Here is a 27,651-nt window from a genome sequence, read left to right on the forward strand (position 1 = left end):
CACTGACAAAATCAATGTAAAATTTTATAGCAATTGTTCTGCCATCAGGAGCACTGCAGAAAAACACAATGTGCCAATTGAAAGCTGAAAGCTCACATTTTCTCCAATTTACTAACTTGAATGAAAAGATTGCACTGTTAACTGCTTTAATCACATATAATGCATGCATTGTTATCACCAAAATTAATAACCTAGGTCTTTAAGTGGAACTTCTGATGCACAGATTTCTACATAGAGAAACGGAGGGTGCCGGCTCTTTCACTGCTGCTGTTTCTGCAGTTGAACAGAATCCATTAAATTGCTATTTAAGGCACTGTGTCACAGGTTGATCATTGAGGAAGAACTAACGTTTCATCATTCGCATTCAAAGGCTAAGGTTATGCCCCTTTACACAAGAAAAGGATTCCACTTTGCATGTTTCTGTTTCTATACATTTGCAGCTTCCATTGATATCTCAATAATTGAAAAAAATATAGAACTGGAGATTTAGAATATTGGCACTTGGGATAATAAAACGACAAACTGTGGATGCAGGAAATCTGAATCAGAAGTTGCTGGAGAAACTCAGCAGGTCTCGAAACATCTGTAATGAGAAAAAAATAGAGTGAACATTTTGAGTCCAGTGAACCCTCATCTAATAAATAGTCACTGGACTCGAAACGTTAGCTCTAGTTTTCCTCCCTGCAGATGTTGCCAAACCTGCTGAGCTTCTCTAGCACTTTCTGTTTTTGTACTAGTGTTTGGGAGTTGGGTGAATATAACATGAAGGGAGGAGGGCTATAGCTTTCATCAGTGCATTATCATAGAATGACAGAGTCCCTACAGTGTGGAAACTTGGCCCAAGTCCACACCAACCCTCTGAAGAGTAATCCACCCAGACCCACTCCCTGACCCTACTACTCTACATTTACCCCTGACTAATGCACCTAACCTACACATGGATCTTGAAAACATATGTCTTATATGGATATATAATTTACATTTTTCTAATGTAGTTGTATGAATTGCACAGTTTAAAAGCATGACGAAAACTACTAAAATAAATAATGAGAAACATTTCTCCCATCAATGATAGATGAACCTGACCTCCCCACGAGGCAGAGTCTCATATCAATGTATCCAGATTGTAACCCTGAAAAACTATCTTCTATAATATGACTCGAGTTGTGTCATGGTCCAATGATTAATATATAATCCTATCAATAATCCGGAAAGGAATCCCGAGTCAGCACTCTAATACTGCTGCATATTCTTTTGAATCGTGCATCCCTTAGGAATACATCAGAGCTGCTTTTCCCATGTCCCCTGATTCTTAAATATGCATCCAATTAATTTCTGATCTGCATCTCTCTTTCATTACTGATTATGGGAATCTTATCTCACAGGATTTATTTTGCTTACAATGAGTAAGACAAGCTTGAAAATTTGAGCACACTTAGAAGTGGGTAAATGCTGTTCAAAATAGCAAACTGGTTCTCCTTGGGTTGCACTATTGTCTATTGGTTGGAGAGATTTTGTCTTAAGACTCTCTGCTGAGACCTGAGCCTGACACTTCAGTGTGGTGCTGATGGAGCACTGAGCTGGCATCTTTCAAAGGAGACATTAAGCCAGGATACTGTTTTTATCTCTCAAGTACAAATGATCTCATTTGTATTTTGATGAAAAAGCGAGCACGTTTTACCTAGTCAATAGTTATTCCTCAACTAAAATAAAACACATACTCCAATTATTATCTCATTGCTGTGCACAACCTGGGTTGCTGTGGATTTTATATTACAACACTGAATACACTTGGGAAGTTCTTAATAGATTGCATAGCACTTTAGGACAAGTGGGAGTCCTGAAAGCAGGATGTAAATGGAATTCATTCATTTTCTTTCATTGCGTGTATTTATAATTCCTTACTCCTAAATTCTTTATTTTTAACTTTGCTTTTTTGCTGTTGAACTTAGCCTCCACAATAGATCAATTTGCCAGTGAACATGACTGTGGATTGCAAAACTGAGTGTGAGGAACTGTGATAAACCTTCCAGAATAACCCCATACCTGTCATTTCTCTCTACTCAGATGGATCATGACCCTAGGAACCCCGCATACATTGCGGCTCAAGGCCCCCTCCCTGCCACTGTTGCAGATTTCTGGCAGGTAAGAATGCTGCCCAAGCACTATTTGTATTCCAAGGTAAAGTTCAAAGGAGTTGAATTAATGGGAACTTGATAAAATGTTGCAGGTTCAGGGACTAGTTTTATCTGATATTTCACATTGGTTATAATTTCATTCATGGTCATTGATTATGTTTTAATTTGCCATTTGACTTGAAGCTAAATCGTGAAGCAGCTGTGAAATATTTGATAAACATCTTGTTTTCTCCATGCGACAGACATAGCTTCAAAAGTAACGCCTCTGCCATTAAATTGAACAAAACAAAACTTAACCAATTTAAACTCTGCTTCGGTGGATGTCTGTAGTGTTTGAATGCAGAAAAAAATAGACACATGGTACTTCAGTTCTAACATAGAGCAGCACACAAACGTAAAATGCAATTTGTGTTCTTGGGTAGCAAATTATCAATGGCTCTAATGGATTAAAATGTGAAAAAGAACTCACATTTTTAGATTGTTCTGCGATGTAATGGAAGATTCCATCTGGGAATATAAGTAAAGCTTAAAGCATTTAATAATTTGCTGTCTTCTCCTAAACCACTGCATAGAGCATTGTTGCTGATGTTTCTCGAGACATGGAATGGCTTATTTGCTTTTACTCCTGAAAACATTCAAAATAATGATTATTGAGACTTGGGGATGAATGTTTGCTCCTCAGTCATGTGTACGGAGTTGGGAATATTTGCAGCTCCCTAAATCAGCAGGGGAGAAATCTTTCAAAAATGTTGGATTTCTGTTTCAGTGGAACTGAGAGGAAAGGAGCCTGCAGTTGGACAGATGTTAATTGGAGTCTGACCAGTTACACCCCTGGGAGTCGTTATCATAAAAATAATAAGGCTCTTTAGGCCTCACTCCTCACATCCTCTTCTGGTAAACACGCTCTCCAAGCATCCTCATGCCCTCTATGCATCCCCCATGGCTCCTAATATCCTCCATGTGAACCTACTTCATAGTCTCCAAGACAATTTAGTGCTAACCCATGACCCCTACCTCTCATTGTAGCCTCTTTGCCCATGGAATGCCAACTCATACAAATCTAACCTCCCCACTCACCACCCTTTTTCCTTTACAGTCTCCATCATGTTAACCTCAGGAGTCATTCAGAGATGAAATAAAATAAAGTTCCAAAGATCCATTACAAACACCATTATGATGTTAAAGAAACATTCATTGATAAAAGTTCACAAATTCCTTCAAGTACTTAATCCTGTATAAATTCACCATTTATATTTATAACCCCATCAGCTAATGATTCATAACCATGTGGAATGTCAATCAAATTGTACCTACAGGCCTCCCACTATAATGATAGGTTATATGAAAGCTGAATCATATAATGCTAGCCTTGGACTTTTTCCAATTAGCAATTATTGAAAGGGCCAGCACTGATTTTTTTTAACAGAGTGTCACTGTAGATTATTTGTTTCAAAATTAAATGATCTGACAACTTAACAGTTTGCCAGACCTTATCCATCTTTTCCTTGCATCCAAGTCTACTATTAACAAACCCAAAGAGTTATATCTGAACCTCTTTAAAATGGTATCTGAATCCTCCAGACAACTCCAGTAGGTTTAGTCTTTTTCATAAAAAGTGTAAACGGCTATAAGTCATGTTTCAGAAGCTGGTCTAGCCATGTATCATGTACTCATGATACATCACGTACAAATAATGTCCTCCCAACTGAAGGAAGGTTAGTTTGCCCTTAGTGGCCAAAAGAAATGCCTCAAAGATAACATCCGGATCAACGTCAAGAGATTCCATTCAACATCAACAACGGGACATAGCTACAAACTGGAATCACTGGATAAATGACATCCAGCAGGATCAACACACCATGAAAATGGTCCCTGCCATGCCATTTAATTGAAGAGAATCTTGTGCAAAAAGAGGCACACACACCACACCCACCTCCAATCACCATTACCACCCACCAATGCCCACACTGCAATAGAATCTGTGGATCCTATATTGGTCTCTTCAACCACCAGAAGACCCACAGATAGACACCCTTATGGAGGACAACCTTATTCGAGCTGACTGATCGCCGATAGACAGATGCTGGTCTGGCAAAATTTGTTCCTGATCAAAGACAGTTCCACTTTCAAATGTACATCTACCCCCATGGTCTGTGGATGTGTGTCCACCTCCAGCTCCTCATCAACAAAGCCCTCACGAACATGGTGAGTGCCAGGTTCCAGGGCAAGACTTCCAGAACTTGGGCCATGGTGCCATTTGGTTAGGGCACAAAGTCCTTTCTTCTGCTCAGAAATTCAGGTCTTGATGAATGAATTGTTACTCATTTCACTTGGTAAATAGCAATACCGTTAGTGCTGCCTTCACCACATTTAACATACTCAGTGGCTGCAGAACTCAGGAAGAGCAGTGCCTGTTGATAGAGCTGGGAGCATCGGTTTATGCAACTCATTGAATAAAGTTGGTGTGTTCTGATTTAACACATCAGTGCACTGCACTGACCATGAACTCCATCATCCCTGCCATGGGTACTTTGTATGTAGATCTCAATAATTAGAATGGAATTTGCACTTTGTGTAATTCACTCATTTGCCTAATGTAGCAAATTAACTGAATGAAAGAGGAAACTTCATACAGACTTTAAATAAAATGCAGCTCCTCCAGGCAAATGCAAAGCAGCCAATGGTAGCAGAAAATCCATTATCTTCACCATCAATAACAAAACAAAAGCACCTTGTATTCCTGAGGATCATATGAACATACAAATTAGGAACAGGAGTAAATAATTTGGCCCCTCCCTTGTCAATCATGAATCTACCTAAATTAATCTTGAGAGGACTCAATGTTCCACCCTCCATTCAATGGGGACTATTAACCTTCTGGGAGAAAAAGAATCTTCTTCATAAATGGGAACCTTTTTTTTAAAGTGGTGTCCCTTTGTTCATGTTTCCCACAATGGAAAACATTCCGTAACCCCCTTGCCAAGTCCCTCCAGAATCACAAACGTTTCAGTAAGATTCCCCCCTCACTCTTCTCAATTCCAATGCATACAGGTCAGCCTTGTCATAGGATAACCTCATCATCTCAGGAATTAGTCAAGGGAATCTTCTCTGATCCTTCTTTTGAAAATGTATCTTTTCTTAAGTCAAGAGACTAAAATACAGTACTCCAGATGTGATCTCACTACTGCCCTATGTGAGATATACAGTGTGATCAATTGTAACTCCCACCCATTGATTTAATCCTGCAGATGTAAACACATAACAATAATGTATATAAGATTTCAATGAAAGTCACGTATATCAGGGCAGGTGACCAAATGTGTAGACAAAGTGTTAGGTTTTAGGGAACACTTTAATGAAGGAAAGCAAGGTGGTTAAATGGAAAGGTTTATGACGAGCTTGGAGCCTAATAGTTTTAAGAGATATTTTCTAATCGACCTGTCCAGGTATGTTATTACACACACAAAACCAAAAAGTGCTGTGGAGTGAAAACAGTTAACACTTATGGATAGCACGAATTTCTCAGTAGTTAGCACCAGGGACCCAGCTTTGATTCCAGCCTTGGGCGACTGTCTGTGCGGAGTTTGCACATTCTCCCCGTGTCTACACGGGTTTCCTCCAAGTGCTCCAGTTTCCTCCCACAGTCCAACGATGTGTAGGTTAGGTGGATTGGCCATAGGAAATTGCACATTGTGTCCCGGGATGTGCAAGTTAGATGGATTATCCGTGGAACATGCGGGGATTGGGAAGGAGGGTGGGCCTGAGTGGAATGCTCTTCAGAAGGTCAGTGTGGACTCAATGGGCAACGTGACCTCCTTCCATATTGTAGGTATTCTATGATTTTTGAGTCCAATGACCCTTCTTCATTACACACCTCTGGAGATGAGACTTGAATCCCAGTCTCCTGGCTCAGGGGTAGGGTCAGTACCACTGTGCCACAAGATCCCTCCCTGGTAGCTGTGTCCTAACAAAATCTAACGGATCTCCTGCAACTCATTCTCTTTTGACCTGCTATTTAAAGTGTCTATTCCAATTTTGCACAGAAGTATTTTCAAATAATTCCCTAAAATCTCCTTCACAGTGGTACTTCCTACCTACTACATCCCCTACTAATTCTCCCTTTTCTAACAATTAACAACAGGGAAGGTAATTATTTCAGTGACTCTGCCTTCAATGGGGAACACTCTGCTCCCCAACCCCCCACTACTGAGCAAGGATTCTGAGCTTGCTGGTCAAAATTGTTCCCCCTTTCCCTACAAAGACCTCGGGGAAATTGTGGTATGATAGTAATGTCACTGGGTTAATACTCCAAAACACCCTGGGGCTCTCCAGGGGTTTGAGTTCAAATCCCACAGTAGCAGGTGCTGAAGTTTGAATGTAGTAAGAACCTGGAATGAGAAATGAACTCAATATGACCATGTAAACACTGTCAATTGTTATAAAAACCCATCTACTTCACTTTAGGAAAGGAAATCTGCCAGTTTTATCTGGTTTGGCCTACATATGAATCTAAACTCGCAGCAATGGGGTACACTCTTAAGTGCCCTCTGAACAATTAATGATAGTCAATAAATTCTAATGTAGCCAGCGATGCCAACATCCCGTGAATAAATAAAAATCTTGATCCTGGCTTCCTGTTTTACTGATCTGGTTTCTTCACAGTCTCCTGACTCAGCACTTTTGGGCCTTCCGTATCCCTTTCCCTCATCTTCCTCCTTCCGCTTTTCCCTCTTCCTCTTCCCTTTCAGATTCCCATCTCCCTCATCCTGTTCCCCCATTCCATCTATCCTACCATTTTCCCCTTCTCTTTGCCTTCAATCGTTTCCCTTCCGTTTCCCTCTCGGCCCCTCCTCTCTCACTTCCTTCCAAGCTGCCTCCACTCCCTCCTGAATTATTTGGTTCAATTGTTCGCTCACGTGCTGAACCCTGCTTGATCTAATTAGTGACTTTGGTTGTGACTTCTTACCTAATTAAGAATAACTTGATAAAAAAAAGGGTACATACAAATCATTCATTACTTAGCATTTAGACTGTCCGAGCTCAGATGAACTCTGTGTACTTTAGAAATGTCTATTGATGCTCTTGTCCCTAAACCTTTTCTAATTGCTTTTCACATGCACTGAGTTTTAATTTTTAATGGGACTAGTGAATTTCCCTGCCAGGTTCTCCACAAAGTGCATGGGTGGCTTGCATTGACATCAGAATACAGAGTATGTCATTGAAGGATTGTTTGATAGTCTTGATCATCATGTTTTTATAACTTCAATAAAAAAAATTTCTTCACATTTTGTTAAGGGTTTCACTGATCTCTGTACCAGTCCAATAGAAAGGACAAGATAATGAGAGCATGCATTTGACATTATAGCATGACAGTTGGAAATTATTTTTTGTTTTAAGGTTTAGTGGAAACCTTGATAAAAAGTGTCATTTTTAATGGCAATCCATTCAAATGTCATAATAAGCCACACCCATCTATAGATCGTTTGCTGCAACTAACTCATACATGATAGGTAATGGGTTATCTAGCATGATTACATTATTCCAGCACTACACGAGGACACTGAGGAAACTAGGCACTGAGTTTGAAAGACCTGGTCATTTCCAACCCAGATATGGACACTAGAGACAAAAATAAACTTCTACGGAGGCTGCAGTATGAATATTTACTGTAGGTTGGCGAGCAGCAAGTGAAACGTGAATTAAGTAGTTGTTCACATTTTCCTGGTGTGAATGACTTCTCATCGTGACTCAGTGATAATAAATGCAGAATAATTAATGCATACATGGTGACTGCAGTCTCTGATATTCCCCATCAGATGGTTTGGGAGAATGGCTGTGTTGTTATCGTCATGCTGACGCCCTTAACAGAGAATGGAGTCAAGCAATGCTACCACTATTGGCCAGATGAGGGTTCAAACCTCTACCACATCTATGAGGTAAAGTGCTACGGTGTGATTCAATAATGATCTGTATTTCGGTTCTCATTATATCAGTGATTCAAGCATCCGCAATAACAAATTTTAAAATGAGCTGTTTACAATGTTGGTACCTGATTTGATGTGTGACTTCTCCTTCCAAGAATTTTGTGAAAACAGTCCCTTCCAGACTGTAAATTATTTAAGACGATAGCATCTATCTGAGAAGTACTGTTTTAACAAGCTGGCCCAATGCCAGGATTCTCAGAGTGCCTAAGCTTCTGTGGGACCCATTTACATATTCCCTTTCCTGCTCTCACTTGCTTTCACTGAGTGACTCCCTTTTTAATCCTCCTAATTTCATATCCTTGCCCTCACAATTTTAAATTCATGACTTTGTATTAGTCCCAGTAAATTAGCTGTTTTCTTTTTGTGCATAGCCATGACATCAATCACGACCACTGTTCTGATGCATCACCTATGGCAAACGACACACGTCATGGACTTAAAGCACTGTCTTTGTACATGTTATCATTTAGACTGGACAATTATAATGAATGATACCATCTTATAATCCAAGTGTAATTGCAATTGGAAAAGAAAGCTGGCTGGAAGATAAGCCAGACAATGTTCCAGTAACAAACTAGCTATTTTGAGGACAATGCAAACTTTAACTGCTCTTTCAAACAGTCTCAATATTTCAGTTCACACACATTACAAGTAACTCCAAGCAAAGCAGTAAACAACAGGTTTCAAGGTTTAAGTTGCATGGCATTGTTTGAGGCTTTAGCTCTCATTGCAAACGTTCCAGGTTTTCAGTGAAAGGGCATGGCTGGAAGCTGATGGCATACCATTTCTCCGTTCTTTCCAACTTACTTTCTGCCAAGCAGCCACATCGCTGGCACAAGCTGTGAGCACTTGACTGTCAGCCAACACTTTGTGAGGTCGAATACGAGATGAGCTTTTCCTTTGCATTCTGCTCCATCGTATGTTGTTGACGCTGTGATCACTTTGCTCTTGGGTTGCAGCCCAGGATTGTCTGGCTGGTTGTCCCTGCATCATGCTTTCTGCAGTGATTCTCACTACCTGCAGCATGTGGAGTGAGCTGGCAGATGAATGGAGAGGCTGGGAGAGAGAGGCTCATATTACCTGTACAATGCGGATTCAGACTCCAAGTGCAACTCATTTCACCTGGACCGTCTCAGACTCCTCCCTCCCCTTCCTAGACCTTTCCATTTCTATCTCGGGCGACCGAATCAACACGGACATTTACTATAAACCGACCGACTCCCACAGCTACCTAGACTACACCTCCTCCCACCCTGCCCCCTGTAAAAACACCATCCCATATTCCCAATTCCTTCGTCTCCGCCGCGTCTGCTCCCAGGAAGACCACTTCCAAATCGGTACAACCCAGATGGCCTCCTTCTTCAAGGACCGCAATTTCCCCCCAGACGTGGTCGACGATGCCCTCCACCGCATCTCTTCCACCTCCCACTCCTCTGCCCTTGAGCTCCGCCCCTCCAACCGCCACCAGGACAGAACCCCACTGGTCCTCACCTACCACCCCACCAACCTCCATGTACAGCGTATCATCCGCCGTCCTTTCCGCCACCTCCAAACGGACTCCACCACCAGGGATATATTTCCCTCCCCTCCCCTATCAGCGTTCCGAAAAGACCACTCCCTCCGTGACTCCCTCGTCAGGTCCACACCCCCCACCAACCCAACCTCCACTCCCGGCACCTTCCCCTGCAACCGCAAGAAATGCAAAACTTGCACCACACCTCCCCCCTTACTTCCCTCCAAGGCCCCAAGGGATACTTCCATATCCGCCACAAATTCACCTGCACCTCCACACACATCACCTATTGCATCCGCTGCACCTGATGTGGCCTCCTCTATATTGGGGAGACAGGCCACCTACTTGCGGAACGTTTCAGAGAACACCTCTGGGACTCCCAGACCAACCAACCCAACCACCCCGTGGCTCAACACTTCAACTCCCCCTCCCACTCCATCAAGGACATGCAGGTCCTTGGACTCCTCCATCGCCAGACCATAGCAACATGACAGTTGGAGGAAGAGCGTCTCATCTTCCGCCTAGGAACCCTCCAACCACAAGGGATGAACTCAGATTTCTCCAGTTTCCTCATTTCCCCTCCCCCCACCTTGTCTCAGTCAAATCCCTCGAACTCAGCACCGCCTTCATAACCTGCAATCTTCTTCCTGACCTCTCCGCCCCCACCCCACTCTGGCCTATCACCCTCACCTTGACCTCCTTCCACCTATCGCATTTCCAACGCCCCTCCCCCAAGTTCCTCCTCCCTACCTTTTAACTTAGCCTGCTGGACACACTTTCCTCATTCCTGAAGAAGGGCTTATACCCGAAACGTTGATTCTCCTGTTCCTTGGATGCTGCCTGACCTGCTGCGCTTTTCCAGCAACACATTTTCAACTCATTCTCAAAATGGTTAACATTGACAGGATCCCAGCTACAACAGAAACATGGTCAAACCACTGTCAATAGCAGTCCTTAACATAATATCAATGATCCAACATCCCAAGAACTGATTACAATTGGAGACCTATATTTTCATTGTGATTACTCTTCGATCCTGCAGCATTGGTATTTGGTGGTCTCCATATGAGCACGGCTCCACCCTCTGATGTCAGAATTCCATCAAGGCTAAATCACAAAGGCTACCACAGTTTTATGCTTTTTCTGAATGTTATGCTGTATATAGGGTCCCCAATTTACAAACGCGATCCCATACTGTGGTGTAATTTTAAATTCTGGACATACCACATTTCTTTCCTAGCGAACAGCTGCTTTTTGTTATCCTGCATTGTGCTCTGATTTGCATAAACAAACCGATCTGGAATGAAGTCCAGAACAGAACCCGTTCCTAAGCCAGGAACTGCCTATATCGGTAATTGTAAATCGGTCGGGTGAGTGCACAGATCATTTATATTAATGAACTGAACAAACCTGGAGAGAGTAAACTGCTGTCCCAGAGAGGGAAACCTGCAATGTTCCTGATTTCTAGGATGGTGTATGGCCCCTGTTCCATTTCCGGATCTGTATGCAGCTAGAGTTGGATAATAAAGCTGGGAGAAGGCTCATGTGGAGCAGAAAAAAAGGCTTCTTGGCCTGACTCTGAAGCCTGAAGCAATGGAAAAGCTACACCTTATATCTTGATTAAAGCCACGCTACAAATCCCATTTGATACAAAGGGGTGTCACTGCAAACAGAGGTAAAGTTTGCACCTGGAGGAGAGTCCAGATCTAGACGTTATCAATTTGAGGTAATCAGTAGTACATCCAGTATACTTCCGGAGAAACCTTCTATTCAGAAAGTGACTACAATGAGGGAAGAGAATAGAAGGATTTATAGATAAGGTGAAACGATGTAGAATGGGGTAAGGATAAACAATTGCACAGACTATTTATGTCAAATGGACTGTCTCTGTGAAGTGGATAACCCCTTTACTTTAATGTTGTATTTCAGGTTAACCTTGTCTCCGAGCACATCTGGTGTGAAGATTTCCTGGTACGCAGCTTTTACCTCAAAAACCTCCAGACGAACGAGACACGCACAGTGACTCAATTCCATTTCCTAAGCTGGTTTGACCAAGCTGTCCCCTCGTCCACCAGAATCCTCTTGGACTTCCGCAGGTACAGCACCTCGGGGAGCGAGATGATCTCATTGTATGCTTTGTTTAGTTTGCTCTTGTATGTCTCATTGATTTTAGAGGCCTTTCAGGCACTACTAAGGCCCCTTGGGAAATGTGGGTGTTTCACCGGGAGACCTGTAAACCTTGGGTGTCAACGTGCTGAAGCATTTGGCTTTAAACATTGCTTGAGCCGGCTTTGTTTGGCAGTGAGCCAATGATTGTCAAATAAGTAACATCAGGTTGAAGAAGCCCAGCGAACACAGTGGGGCAGCGTTTTCTGACTGCAGATAGAGATACAGTTGATATGTCTAATTAATTTATTCCTTCTGCCCCGAGGGAGCAAATTTGCACTTTAAAGGAGATTGTGAGACAAAAAAACAGCAAAAATTAGCATCAATGTGTGAAGTACTCTTTTAAATTTGAAATTATGCTAAATATTACCCTAGCCTGACATATTTTCTTGCTGTGTGCCACAGAATTTACTAACAGTGCTCGCTCTGTAAATGGACAAACTCTTATGTTACCAGCTCATTAACAGTTGCCAGTGTCATTTTTGTGATGTTGCAGCTAGTAATATAAGCCCAGTTGCATAGTCACAAAAGTGATCATTGGAAACTGTGACTCTGCAGCAGGGAACAATGTGGAAAAATAAACCTTGCCTTGGCCTCTAACCACCTTTGACTTTTGCTTGCTAATGGTTTGCATGATGGTTTCTCTCTTGAGCTAAATGCTGGTTGGTATTACTAATTCCTGTGTTTGATTTTTAACCAATTTACGTGGCTAGGGTGAGGACAGAGTGCTTTTCTGTACATAAACACATGCACACAAAGAGAAGAAGCAACTCTTAACGGGGGTTATTCAACTGTTTGGCAGTGATGAGCTTTAATTTTGCTTCACATTAATATTCTAACTTTGCGTTGACAGCACAGGTATTCACACAAACAGGCAGTACGGACTGCATGCTTGAATTGAGTTTCCTCTGCTTTATTACAGAAAGGTAAACAAGTGCTACAGGGGACGCTCATGTCCGATAATTGTTCACTGCAGGCAAGTACATTTTCTTTGTGCATGCTTTTTTTAATTAAAAAAGGGAGCACGGGAGTGGGAGCCATTTCTGCAGAATCCCCTGTGCAACTCCCCCCCCACCCCCTTCATCACTGTTTAGGAACATCAGCAGTTCCCTGGTGAACAGCTGACTGAGAGTCGGGTAGACATTTCTACAAGTTAAAAATAAAAGAGATGACAGCAGCTGTCTTATGGGTCTGAATGGTGAAATGCTAATAGCAATTATTTTTTTCCCCCAACCTTCCCTCTCTTATTGTTGACAGTGATGGCGCTGGAAGATGTGGGACCTACATTCTGATTGACATGGTTCTGAATAGGATGGCCAAAGGTGAGAGTCGTTGGCTTCTTTTGTTAGTGAGATTGCGTGTGTGTGTGTATTTTTGCTGTCTGAGAGTATATATATGTGTGCTTGTGTGTTTGTTTTTGTATGTATGCATATATATGTGTGTGTGTATATGTGTGTGCCTTTTGTGTGTGTATTTTTGTGTTTGTATGTATGAATATGTATATGTATGTTGTGTGTGTGTTTGTGTGGGGGGTGGGGGGGGGGGGTAGTGGGAGGTGGTCATCTTGTTACCCTGGAGATGGTAGGCATTCGCATTCAGGAGACAGCCAGAGAGAGAATATGTGCAAAGCAGATTGTGCTGTTTGTTGAATGGCCTATGGTTATTTGCACTGCTATATTGATTGCTGAGTCAGTTCGTTTGAAAATAAAGGCTGTGTACTGCAGATAATGGTTGAGAGTAATTAATAATAACAAAGAAAAGGTTTTACCGATAAAAGAAAAATGGCTGTACAACATAAAGGTCCAAGTGTATTGAATGAGGGGAGATAGTTAGAAGACAGACCATGTGACATTTAAGCACAGGATCATCATGCTGTGTCAATCATCTTTCAGCTCCATTTACTTGGTCTGTCTTGGAAGCCTTTTCAAGGCACGAGAAATGTGGACAAAGGCTTTCAAGTAGACTGCTTTCCGCTAAGCAATGTGTACTTATATATAAAAAGATCTATTAATACAGTCTTTTCTTCCAGTCAGATTGTGACACGATGGTAAGTGCAGAAAAGCACTGCAGGTCAAACAGAACTTGACCCAGAAAACTTGCACTGGCAGACTGCAGCTGACCAGGATGAAACCAGCTGGAGCAGCAAAATGAGTCCCTCTGTCACTCAGTGCCCTGTATTTCACATCAGAGCCCAGCAAGCTTCCTAAAATGAAAGAATGGTGCCTGGAGCTTTGTCTCCCATAAGAGATGCACAAAACTTTGAAAGATGGTCAAATAGGGTGACATGTTGCAAATTTCCCAAATCTGATTAGGTTTCTGTTGAAGATTCCCACATGATACATTAACCATTGTTTCCCCTTTAGCTGATAACAGACTGTCTGATCCTAACATGACAGATATAGTCATGTTAGTACTGTGTGAGAAAACAGGATTTTGCAACCCATCAACAGGAAACACACTTCATGTGATAAGTGATTCTCATAGTACACTGCCCAATGCTTATATCTCAGCCAACATCACTAAAACAGTTCATTGGCTTGTTGTCACTTGCTGTCCATGGGATAGGATTCCCAACAGCCATTGCATCTCATTGACTGGAATAATAGAGGAACCTAAACAGTTCCAATTAATTTGCTGTTTGCAGCATTTGTTATATTCATGCCGTGTTGACTCTACAGGCACTACATAAATTGCCGGGGGCTTATTGGTGATCATTTCAGTAAACTCAGGCTGTGCCTAGTGAGTGTCAATGCATAGCAGCTGAATCTCTGAATGGGAACTATGGAAGAAAAAGTACAAGGACAGCTTGCAAACAATCATTGAGTTCATCCATTCTCTGCAAGTGTTCGAATCGCCAAGAGAAAGTGCAGCATTGTTGAGGCTGTTATTTTAGAAGTCCGCCATTATACACGTTTGGAAAATGAGTCAGCACCTTGAGGTGCTTGTGTTTGTTGCGTCTGAGAAATGATTTGGAAGTTTCGGAGTTGACTTTATTTTTGAACGGGAAATAAGATGTCATTTACTTATCTCTTTGTACTGTACAATATCAAATGGCATTTCAAAGCACAGTGTTAGTGCTTTGCACAATGCAAAGGACCTCATGTGAAACTGGGCTAAACAAAGGTTTCTTCAAGTTGGTCACCCTGCCCCCATTTCCCTCCCCTCCCCCAACCTCACTGGCATTTCATATTGACCTCTTCTTCTTTTGCCTCTGGTGTAAATGGCTTGAAACCCTGTGACCTGGAGGTTTGGCACTTGTTCGAATGGAAAGATCAAAGGGCAGAGTGGGTATCTGAACCTCCCGCTGAGCAGGGCCTTTCCCAGGCTGTCATACTGAGAGACAAGCAAAGACTTTGTTCTGAAAGAAATCTGCCTGGCTTCTAAGGCCAGCGCTCTCATTGTCTGGGGTAAAAAAGTTTGAGGCCTAAGAAAAGATCTAGTGTTCATCTACCGATCAAAGGCTGAAGTCGTGGACCCCTAAATCTCTCTTGCTCTTTCTTTTTAAACAAAAGAATGCGACAAACAAATGTGGGACAGAGAGAATAGCCCTTGCTTGCTTTACTAGCACTGTCAGAGCAGCATTACTAGCATCGAGAGCACAGGCTGAACGTGTAAATTCATATTTAACACACATTTGATCAGAGAAATTGGTCATTGCAGGGGCAGGTAAGGAAATCCCTCCTTTAACCTTGTGGTTTCTGTAATAAATACAGAGAAGGTCAAGATCTGTAACTCAACCCAGCACAATTACAGACAATGTAGAAGTTTCTGAAGCTTTCACCTTGACTAATGTCAAAGGAGGATGGAAAGCAAGAGAAATTACATATTTTAGGTTGAAGACTGAAATGTCAGTTACAAAGTAAAGGGTAATTGTATCAATAAGTCAAGAGCAGTCTGCATTGAAGAAGTAAAAGAGTGGGTGAAGGGTTAAGAGGGCTAGCAACAGTGCATAGACTATTTAAAAATCAAATCCCAAGGCTGCTGCTTATGATTGTGGGGATTATGGGTGTGAAAGAGGCATCCTAATTCAAAATATTTGATTAGATAGTTTCAGCAATTGAATGTCAAAGTAATACCTTACTCAAGTCTACGAACACGGATGTATATGTCTGGATGTTGGCCTCCATTGTAACATCAGGCTGGATTCAGATGAGTGCATGGTGTGGTAAAATGAAACTAACTTATCGCTTTTTAAAATGACCATTTTAATCACTTGGGCTTTCTTGAATCCTGCCAGATGTCTTGGTTTCTGGCAAAGGTAGGGAGCTGGCGGCATGTGGCTGCAGGATGCCTCACAGTCTGCATAAACCTCACCCACTGAGCTAGACGGTAGGATCGGTTTTCAATAGATTTGGATTTAGATTTTACTGTCACATGTACTCAAGTACAAAAATGCAGGAGTTCAATGAAAAGAATATAATGTCATAACGCATGGTGCCATCTTGCGTACAAAGGTAACTAAGTACAAAAAAGCTTAGGTACAAAGTAGTAAAAGCAACAAAGTTTAAAAGGTTAAGCATCACCTTCATAGAATAAATATAAAAATAAAGAAATAAGGTAATAATCAACATTAAGCATTAGCTGGGGAGGTGATGGGTATATGAATATGGAGGGATATGAGCCGGGTACTGGCAGGTGGGACTAGATTGGGTTGGGATATCTGGTCGGTATGGATGGGTTGAACCGAAGGGTCTATTTGCGTGCTGTATATCACTATGACTCCAGTGGTTATTATTGCAAGACTATTAATCCAGAAACTGGATCAGTGGTGCTGGAAGAGGACAGCAATTCAGGCAGCATCCGAGGACAGGCAAAATCGACGTTTCGGGCAAAAGCCCTTCATCAGGAATAAAGGCAGAGAGCCTGAAGCGTGGAGAGATAAGCTAGAGGAGGGTGGGGGTGGGGAGAGAGTGGCATAGAGTCGAGTTTGTTTCAGGACATGGTTGAAGAGCTTCAGGGCTGAGGAAATGACCTGGGAGTTGCGAATCCTCTTGCAAGGATGCCTGCCTTGAAGAAGTTTTCTTCCTCTCTCTACAAGAATCTCAGGGAGTCTCTCTCTCACTGCAACTCCCAGGTCATTTCCTCAGTCCTGAAGCTCTTCAACCATGTCCTGAAACAAACTCGACTCTATGCCACTCTCTCCCCACCCCCACCCTCCTCTAGCTTATCTCTCCACGCTTCAGGCTCTCTGCCTTTATTCCTGATGAAGGGCTTTTGCCCGAAACGTCGATTTTGCCTGTCCTCGGATGCTGCCTGAATTGCTGTGCTCTTCCAGCACCACTGATCCAGAATCTGGTTTCCAGCATCTGCAGTCATTATTAATCCAGAAACCCAAGTAATGTTCTGAGGACCTAGGTTTGAATCCCATTGCAGCAGATTCAATAAAAATCAGGAGTTAGAAGTTTAATAATGACCAGGAATCCACTTTCAATTGTTGGAGAAAATCCTAACTGGTTCACTGATGATCTTGAGGGAAGGAAACTGCCATCCTTACCTGGCCTAGCCTACATGTGACTCAGACCCAATGTGATTGACGTTTGAGGCAGTTAGGCATTGGCAACAAATTCTGGCCTGGCCAGCAATGCCCTCATCCCATGAATGACTTTTAAAAAATTAAAGTCCTGTTTAATATATACTTGAAAAATGAAGGAATAAAGTTAAAAGTTCAGCAGTTTTTGATGAGTCTTCTGCTTAACTCGCTCTTTAGGTGACCTCAGCTGCCTGTTTCAGATACCGGGGAGCTCCCTCACAGTGGGCCGTGATGCCATCGCTGCTGCTGAAGCTGCCACCTCCCCTATCTCTGCTGCTGATGTAGGGGCTGGGGTTGGTGGTGGGGGAGGGGGGGGGGAGGTGGAGTCAGGAAGCTGTATTTGGGGCACAGTGGGGATGTGGATGGAGGGGCGGTGTTGGAGTGGGAGATAGTGTGGATCTCACATTCAGGCACCATGGATGATTGCCGCCAAACAAGATGAAACTTTCATCATGGGGTCCTGGAGTAGCAAACCCAAACTTCATGATCGAAGTTGACAGTTTATTGTCAAACTGAGGGAGCATTATGCTGCTGGCAATTGCATTCTGCTGACGAGGAGATAAACAAAAAAAAAAATTGCTGGAGAAACTCAGCAGGTCTGGCAGCACCTGTGGAAGAGAAAGCAGAGTTAACATTTCAGGTCCAGTGACCCTTCTTCTGAAATTAACTAACAATCAGACTACCTGAGGAAAATCTCCTGATTTTTATTGTGGAAGAAAATTATTGGGCCATTGAATGGGTAATAACTAAGTTAAGGACTGCTCAAAGCAGTTTTACGTAAGTGTGTGCTCTCTGGAAAATTAATTTCTCAAAATATTTTTCCACTGAGAAATACAATCCCTATAAAATAGCCCAATTAAAATGAAGCTTTTGCATTTTGTAGAAATGCTTTTCCCTCTTTCAGTTTGTTGAATATTATCCTAGAGATCAAAAACCTTTTAGGAGAGAAATTGGTCACTACAGTCCTACCAGCGCAGATGATTTCTCACACTAAATCAGGAAGGCATGATGCCTGATCACAATGAAATATACGGCCTTAGTCTTAACCAGACCTCTAAATGAAGTAAGCCTACTGTGGCTTCCAGGAACCTTTGCCAGAAAATGATCTTGGTAGTGCCCTGCAGATGGATCCTGAGAGGTTTAAAGATAATCAGCCTGGGCTGAATTATTATGGCTGGCAGCTGTCTTTGGAGCTGGTACACAAGACAAGTATCTTAGAAAACACACCTGCCTTGGTACTGGCCACAGTGCCTTTAAGGACAGCAGGTCAGGCCTCACATGGACCAGGACCACTCAGCTTAGCACCTGCTGTATACCCTCTTGTCCAAGTTTGAAAAGGAGCAGATAAGCGTAAGAGTCTGTTTCCAATATGAACCTAGACTCTGATTCCAGAACCCATACTGATGTGGTGGGCTCTACCATATTGAATGTTTATTTACCTGTATTTTTAGAACTTGTACAACGTCAACAAATTTCCAGTTCCTGAATTCTACCAAAGAAGATATTCCCTGACCTCTAGTATCCAGAAAGTAGTTTGGGTTCATTAATCTGGATAAAGTTAGGCCAGTGGAAAAAAAATGCATACTCAGTTCTGTGGAAGAATGTATCTGGCTTGGTGGAATTTTGCCATCAATGACAGTGCTAATCCTTAAGGCTGAAAAATAAGTATTAAGGAGTTACTGCCTTAGGTCCTGTAATTTAATTTTGTTGGTTGAAGGCCATGGGTATGTTAATCTTCTTTGTGGAATGTATTAGTAACTGATGGGATCTGAAGAGCCACTCTTTCCCAAGATTATGTTTTCTGGAATCAAATGTTTTGCTGAGCTAAGTTGTTATTTTCTGAAAAATATATAAAACATTACTCTCAGTTGTAATTGGAACAAACTTTGAATCTCTTTTGTTAACTTCTTAGGCACTCCCTGTTGACGTAACCATATGCTTTCCTGCCTGCCTCAGCAGTCCCTATATCTCCATGTGGGCCTACCAGCCTGACACTGCTGCAGTCTTCTCATTGGAAAACCCATTCCTTTGAATAGTACATCTACAAGAGCAGGTCAGAGGCTAGGAATACTGCAGCAAGTAGCTCACCTCCTGACACCCCAAAACTTGTCCACCATATATCTACAAGGTACACGTCAGGAAAATGGTGAAGTTTTCCCCACTTATCTGTATGAGTGCAGCTCCAACAACACTCAAAAAGCTTGACACCATCCGGGGGAAAACAGTCCACTTGATTGGTACTACATCCACAAACACTCACTGCCTCAGGCACTGACACACAGAATGCACCACCTACAGGATGCATTACAGAAATTCGCCAAGGCTCCTTTGATATCACTTTGCAAATGCACAACCATTTCCATCTTGAAGGACAAGGGCAACGCACACATTGGAACATCACTACCTGCAATTTTCCCTCCAAGTCACTCACGATCCTGACTTGGAAATGTATTGTTGTTCTTTCACTGTCACTCGGTCAAAATCCTGAAACTCCTTCCCTAATGGCCTTATGGGTTTACTTACAGCGGTCCAAGAAGGCAGCTCACCACCACTTTCTCAAGGACAATTAGGGGTGGGCAATAAATGCTGGATTGGTCAATAATACCCACATCCCACGAATGATTAAATGAGATTCATCTGCTTTCCTTAATGGATGTGACTCCTGCAGGCCAATTCTTAATTGGCCCCCTCTTGATGTCTCCAACCCCAGCCACCTCCAGATTCCAGATCTAGAATTGAACCTGATGTCAGGATCAAGCCTCAACTTGGAAAATTCAACCCTGTATTTCAAAATATAGTGAATGGTAAGAGCCAAGGTGATGGTGTTCCTTTGGGTCATTCCTTTGACGGATTGGGTCAGTTCACACAGTTGACTGAGTTTCAGTCTGCACCTCTTTTTATATTGGGTGCCTCTCAACATTATTTTCTTTTTTTTAATAGGATGTGACATTGCTGGCAAGCAAATATTGCCCCTCCCTAAATGCACGTTTTACAAGGGGCCTTTACCAATGCAGCAAGAATTACGATTACAAGAATGAGACATTCTGGATTGATGATTAGTGCATGCTATGAACAGACTCCCCCTTCCACTTATTACCAGTTCACATATGAGGTTCCCCAATGCATTACCTGCTTGGGATACTGGTTCACAGTTCCTTGAAAGTGGAGTCCCAGGTAGACAGGATGGTGAAGGCGTTTGGTATGCTTTCCTTTATTGGTCAGTGCATTGAGTATAGGAGTTGAGAGGTCATGTTGCAGCTGTACAGGACATTGGTTAGGCCACTATTGGAATAGAGAGTGTGGTGCTGGAAAAGCACAGCAGGTCAGGCAGCATCCAAGAAGCAGGAGAATCGACATTTCGGGCAAAAGCCCTTCATACCACTTTTCATCACTATTGGAATACCGCATTCAATTCTGGTCCTCCTGCTGTAGGAAAGATGTTGTAAAACTAGAAAGGATTCAGAAAAGATTTACAAGGATGTTGCAGGGTTGAAAGGTTTGAGCTGAAGAGGCTGGGGCTGTTTTCCTTGGAGCATCAGAGGCTGAGGGGGTGACCTTAAAGAGGGATAAAATAATGAGGGGCACAGATAGAGTTAATAGCTATCATCGTTTCCCCAGGGTAGGGGAGCCCAAAAGTAGAGGGCATCGATTTAGGGTGAGAGGTGGAAGATTTAAAAGGGACCTAAGGGGCAACTTTTTCACACAGAAGGTGGTGCATGTATGGAATGAGCTGCCAGAGGAAGTGGTGGAGGCTGGTACAATTACGGCATTTAAAAGGCATCTGGATGGGTATATGAATAACATAGAACATAGAACAATACAGCACAGAACAGGCCCTTCGGCCCACGATGTTGTGCTGAACATTTGTCCTAGCTTAAACACCCATCCACGTACCTATCCAATTGCCCGCTTAAAGGTCGCCAATGATTCTGACTCTGCCACTCCCACAGGCAGCGCATTCCATGCCCCCATCACTCTCTGGGTAAAGAACCTACCCCTGACATCTCCCCTATACCTTCCACCCTTCATCTTAAATTTATGTCCCCTTGTAACACTCTGTTGTACCCGGGGAAAAAGTTTCTGACTGTCTACTCTATCTATTCCTCTGATCATCTTATACACCTCTATCAAGTCACCCCTCATCCTTCGCCGTTCCAATGAGAAAAGGCCTAGCATTCTCAACCTATCCTCGTACGACCTATTCTCCATTCCAGGCAACATCCTGGTAAATTTTCTCTGCACCCTCTCCAAAGCTTCCACATCTTTCCTAAAGTGAGGCGACCAGAACTGCACACAGTACTCCAAATGTGGCCTAACCAAGGTCCTGTACAGCTGCAACATCACTTCACGACTCTTGAATTCAATCCCTCTGCTAATGAACGCTAATACACCATAGGCCTTCTTACAAGCTCTATTCACCTGAGTGGCAACTTTCAAAGATCTTTGAACATAGACCCCAAGATCCTTCTGCTCCTTCACCTTACTAAGGACCCTGCCGTTAACCCTGTATTCTGCATTCTTATTTGTCCTTCCCAAATGGACAACCTCACACTTGGCAGGGTTGAACTCTATCTGCCACTCCTCAGCCCAGCTCTGCATCATATCTAAGTCCCTTTGCAGCCGACAACAGCCCTCCTCACTATCCACATCTCCATCAATCTTCGTATCATCTGCAAATTTACTGACCCACCCTTCGACTCCCTCTTTCAAGTCATTAATAAATATTACAAACAGCAGAGGACCCAGAACTGATCCCTGCGGAACTCCACTTGTAACTGGGCTCCAGGTTGAATAATTACCATCTATCACCACTCTCTGACTTCGACTGGTTAGCCAGTTTTCTATCCAACTGGCCAAATTTCCTTCTATCCCATGCCTCCTGACATTCCGCATAAGCCTACCATGGGGAACCTTATCAAATGCCTTACTAAAATCCATGTACACTACATCCACTGCTCTACCCTCATCCACATGCTTGGTCACCTCCTCAAAGAATTCAATAATACTTGTAAGGCAAGACCTACCCTTCACAAATCCGTGCTGGCTGTCCCTAATCAAGCAGTGTCTTTCCAAATGCTCATAAATCCTATCGCTCAGTACCCTTTCCATTACTTTGCCTACCACCAAAGTAAGACTAACTGGCCTGTCATTCCCGGGGTTATCCCTATTCCCTTTTTTGAACAGGGGCACAACATTCGCCACTCTCCAGTCCTCTTGTACCACCCCCGTTGACAGTGAAGATGAAAAGATTATTGCCAACGGTTCTGCAATTTCCTCTCTTGCTTCCCACATAATCCTAGGATATATCCCGTCAGGCCCGGGGGACTTGTCTAATCTCAAGTTGTTCAAAATGTCCAACACATCTTCCTTCCTAACAAGTATCTCTTCTAGCTTACCAGTCTGTTTCACACGCTCCTCTTCAACAATACGGTCCCTCAAAACCGTGACTCCAGACCCACAGCAATGTGGTTGACTCTTAACTGCTGGCCTCGACAGCGATATCCTCATCCTGAGAGTGAATAAACAAAAAGTGCTTCCTAACATCTCTTCTGAACAGTCTGGTCCTAACTCTTAAACTGTATCCTGTTGATCTAGAATTCTCAAACAGTGGAAATAGTTTCTCATTATGTACCCTGTCTTTTCTTATTAATATCTTGAAGACTTCAATCAGAATTTCCCTTACCCTTCTAAATCCTACATGTTCATCAAACATTTGAAGGTTAGCAGTGATATTTCTGTGGACAGAATGTCTTTACGTTTTTTTGAAATCATTGTTAGCAGCACACACTTACAACACATAAATCTTGCCCAGCCAGAAACGACCTGAGGGTAAAATTGCCAGGGAGTGGTCAAGAGGTGATATTCTAATGGTATTATTAAGGGCTCATGAGGTGCAGTGGTAGTGTCCTTGCCTTTAAGACCCATCTACTCTAGAAGTGTGTAATACCTTTGGGTAGCACAGTGGCTCAGTGGTTAGCACTGTGTCCTTGATTCCTGTCTCAGCTGACTGTTCGTGTGGAGTTTGCAAATACTCCCTGTATCTGAGTGGGTTTCTGCCAGATGCCCTGGTTTCCTCCCGCAGTCCAAAGGTTAGGTGGATTGGCCATGCTAAATGTGGAGTTACAGGAACAAGGCGGGGAGGAGAGAATGTGGGGTGCTCTTTGGACAATTGGTGCAGGCCAAATTGCCTCTGTTTTCTCTGTAGGGGTTCTATGGTTTTCTCTGAGTTACCAGTGCCAGATGGTCCAGTGTAAATTGGACATAAATTCAAGTTTCAGATGCCCATAACTTGAAAATGTTGGCATTTTTATGAGGAACTATTGACACATGAGAGCCTGTCATGAGGGATTATTGTAACTGAAGCAGCAAAGGTCATTGAATATTCAAAATCACAAAAGAAAATGTTGAATAATTTCAATATAATGTTTTACAGTATTTCGTCTTAGCTTTTTCTTTCATTTGAAAAAAAAAGTATAATCTATATGGATGAATATTCCCTCTATTTGGTATTTGTGGTGGAAGCATATTTAAGTCTTTGCTGCAAAAAGTGAACAGAAAAAAAATTTCTCCAAATGAATAAAAAAATTGATTTACATTTATATATTTTCTTTCAGAATTTTAGGGCATGCCTGAACATCTTACAGCAGATGAATTACTTATTGAAGAGTAGACCTTGTAGGAAACATGGCATTCATTTGCATACAGCAAAATTCTACAAACAGCAGTGTTGCCCCGACAAGGCCATCTGTTTTAGTGATGTCGATTAAGCTATACATATTGATCAGGCATCCCCTGCTCTGCGTTGAAATATCATAGATTCCCTACAGTGTGGAAAAAGGCATTTGGCCCAACAAGTCCACACCGACCCGCCAAAGAGGAACCCACCCAGACCCATTCCCCTACTATGCTACATTTACCCCTGACTAATGCACCTAACCCACACATCCCTGAATACTATGGACAATTTAGTATGGCCACTTCACTTAACCTGCACCTCTTTGGATTGTGGGAAGAAACCACAGCACCTGGAGGAAACCCACACAGACACAGGGAGAATGTCCAAACTCTACACAGACAGTCACCCAAGGCTGGAATCGAACCCCGGTCCCTGCTGCTATGAGGTAGCAGTGCTAACCAATGAGCCACCATGCCATCGATAGTGCAGAGTATCCGCTATCAGGGAGAGTAGGCAAGGCTTCTGTTTAATATCTCCTTCAAAAACAGGATCTCAAACAGTGTTGTGTCAGCTTTGTTTGTACTCCAAGTTTGCGGACTGAGGATTCTCCATTCTTTCATGGGATGTCAGGGACGCCTATCCCTCACTATCTTTGAATGGAGTGGCCATTGCCAAGACGTTTCAGAAAGCAGTGACTAACAGTCTTCAGACTCGCAGGCGAGAATACTACCCACTCTGCCACAGGTATTACCCTCCCCACAATAGTGCAGCATTCATAAAGCAAAGTGATGGTATCCCATCACCAAAGCATTTTAATGCCTTTTTTTTCTCAGAAGGGCAGGGTCTGGTATTGCCTGGGCTGGAATGGCAGCTGCTCTAGAGCAACAACACTCACCAAAGAGCAGGATGATAAATAACTATAGAAGCGAAATACTGCAGACAGTGGAAAGCAGAAACCAAAACAGAAAATACTCAGCGTGTCTGGCAGCATCTGTGAAAAGAACAGAGATACCGGATTGTTAGACCCATTGTGTGTAGTCCACAGAGGTCATCTCGGGATCCTGGTGCCTCGAGGATGGATTTCTCAGGGGGATTGTGTGGGTAAAGTAATCACTGTCATTAAAAGCCTCGGAAGTAATTAAGGGGCTTGATCAAGTATCTGTCCATTCTGACTTGGAATTTTGTAACAATTTCGGAATATTCTTTAATGCACAGCTGCTAGGTTCAGAGCAGGGCCCACCACAGTTGGTTTGAGATGAAGTTTGAGGGGCCAGTTGGCACTAGTGTCAGTGCTGCCTCGAACATTATTGTGCACGGCCACTTCTGACCTCCTGGTTTTTCCAGGTATAACCCAGCTTGATTGGCAGGGCAGTAACCACAGCTTGCATTTGGATGCTACCCATGTCTACCGCTGGCACAGGACAAAGCCTGAACCGATCTTCTGCCCAGGAGGGAGATCCCTAGCCATTGTGAGAGGGTTTTAACGAAAGGCTGAATTAGACAGGATGAGTCACTTCACTTTCTGTACTCCAGAATAGTTTCAAATCCAGTCCAGAGTGAAAGGAATTAGTGCAGGAGACTCACACCTTTTAATCTGGCTGCTTCAATTTAACAATCCTACTGAGGATACGCAATGGGGCATCAGCTGTCGATTGCAGACATTGCAATCACTGAATGACACCGTGTTGTAAGTGCTCTATAAATATGAGCAGGGATGTGGTCCAACCATCAAATGTGCTGATCAAATGTTCATTAACTTTCATTTGGAGCTTTAGAAATACCAGATTCAGAACTGATGGAAGCACTTGCACATGTATTATTTGCTGATGAGGTTGTTGGTTCTTAAATTCAGTTGTTTTCAGGGCACTCGTACCTCTGGGAGGCCTGGTTTCAAACGCAGCTGCATTGTAGATCCACTAGTTGCACAGTTCCTTTAAGAAATGAGATGGGAGATTTCCAATCCAGGTTCTGGTCAGCATTTCATCTGTGGCATAAAATAGGCACTGGCACGATCATTTTAAGACTATAAGACATAGGAGCAGAAATTAGGCCATTCAGCCCATCAAGTCTGCTCCACCATTCAATCGTGGCTGAAGATTTTTCAATCCCACTTTCCTGCTTTCTCCCCATAACCTACGATCCCCTTGGCAACCAGAAACCTACCTATTTCAGTTTTAAATACACTCAATGACCTGGCCTCTGCAGCCTTCTGTGGCAATGAATTCCACAGATTCACCACTCTCTAGCTGAAGCTCTTTTGCTCACATACTGGGTGGAAAACTGAATTGTTGCTCTGACTCATCGAGCAAGTGCCTATCTGACTGGAGGGAATTTTATTCCCCAACTATTCCTGATGTCCCAAGTGTTTCAGTGAAGCTAAGACGTCCTTTGACGTTTTGATGGAGTCCAGTTTGACAGATGGTTAAAATGGACAACTCGTCTCACCCTCCTTCCCAATCCTATTGCCTTCCTGATTGTGGTGATTTAACCGGCTGTTTTGATTGAGCGATGGCCGCACCCACTGCTAAGACACACTTGCGGCTTTAGGTCTGAGGTCTGAGGATCTGGTGTAATTTTAACCCCAGGTCTGACTGCCCAAACCACCTTGGTTACAAGAGACATCTGATGTGAATGCTTCACTGGGTTCTGAAGAACCATCTTGGGCAGCTCCTGGCCTCTTCTTCTCTTCACCATGACACCTTCTCAAACGCCAATCAGATTGTTTGCTGCTATTCATTCTTCAACACCGTCCTGCCACCCCAAACACTCTTTACCGCTCCCCACCCATGAAAATGGGCAGGAATGTGCTCCAACCATGAAATGTTCATTATCTTTCATTTGGAACTTTAGAAATACCAGATTCAGAACTGATGGAAGAACTTGCTTCCCATCTTGTTGGTTGAGCAAATACAAGCTGAAGGGCCTCAGATTAGGCCCAGCACACTTCCTATCTCTGGGCCTCCAACTACAGTTTGCTCACTGCCTCCTCTCCTATTCTCTGTCTCCCAATAGGGGCCATTGGTGGACTGGTAATCCACAAACGCATGCTGAGACTTTAGCAACATTGGTCAAATCCCCCCCCAACACAAGTAGCTTGACGTTCAATTAATAAACCTTTTGTAATACAAAGTCAATCTCAGCAATGGTGAACATGGCAAACACCATTATGGTAAAATTTCATCTGCCTCAGTAATGCCCTTGGTGAGAAAAATCTGTCATCCTTCTCTGATCTGACTTGCCTATGATACCTGCAGCAAGGTGATTGGCCCTCTGAAATGACCTAACAAGCCTAACAGTTCAAGTGCACTGGGGGGTGGGCAGCAAATGCTGACTTTGTCAGTGACATACAAACCTATTAAAAATGAAAAAAAAGATACAACTCCCACCAAGAGTTAAAACCAGTCTTTGAATGTCGAAAACATCGCTCATGTTGGCAAACACAAATAAGATGTATTTCGCAGCTCTCACGTTGCTAATTACACACCTTCACCTCTTCGTAATGACCAGAAACTGTTAATGCATTTGCATTTATCCAGGTCACAAGGCTGAGTCCCTTTCAAAGAATGCAGCTGGGAATCATAACACCCTGTATACTGTTCCTGTAAATCCTGAATCCTAACTATTTGAAACGTTTTAGAAATGCC

General features: G+C 42.9%; 1 protein-coding gene across 1 annotated transcript in view; it reads left to right on the top strand.

The window, feature by feature from the left end:
• ptprn2 (protein tyrosine phosphatase receptor type N2) overlaps nt 1-27,651 on the top strand; it is a 970,059-nt gene that overhangs the window by 935,925 nt on the left and 6,483 nt on the right. The window contains exons 17-21 of the mRNA XM_043690698.2: nt 2,068-2,145; nt 7,955-8,074; nt 11,565-11,731; nt 12,724-12,777; nt 13,059-13,123. Of these exons, the coding sequence (XP_043546633.2) occupies nt 2,068-2,145; nt 7,955-8,074; nt 11,565-11,731; nt 12,724-12,777; nt 13,059-13,123 (484 nt within the window). The remainder of the gene's footprint in view (nt 1-2,067; nt 2,146-7,954; nt 8,075-11,564; nt 11,732-12,723; nt 12,778-13,058; nt 13,124-27,651) is intronic.

This window comes from Chiloscyllium plagiosum, unplaced genomic scaffold, assembly GCF_037043375.1.
Source record: "Chiloscyllium plagiosum isolate Xiang-an unplaced genomic scaffold, Cpla_swu_hap1 HiC_scaffold_5, whole genome shotgun sequence".
Classification (NCBI taxonomy): Eukaryota; Metazoa; Chordata; class Chondrichthyes; order Orectolobiformes; family Hemiscylliidae; genus Chiloscyllium; species Chiloscyllium plagiosum.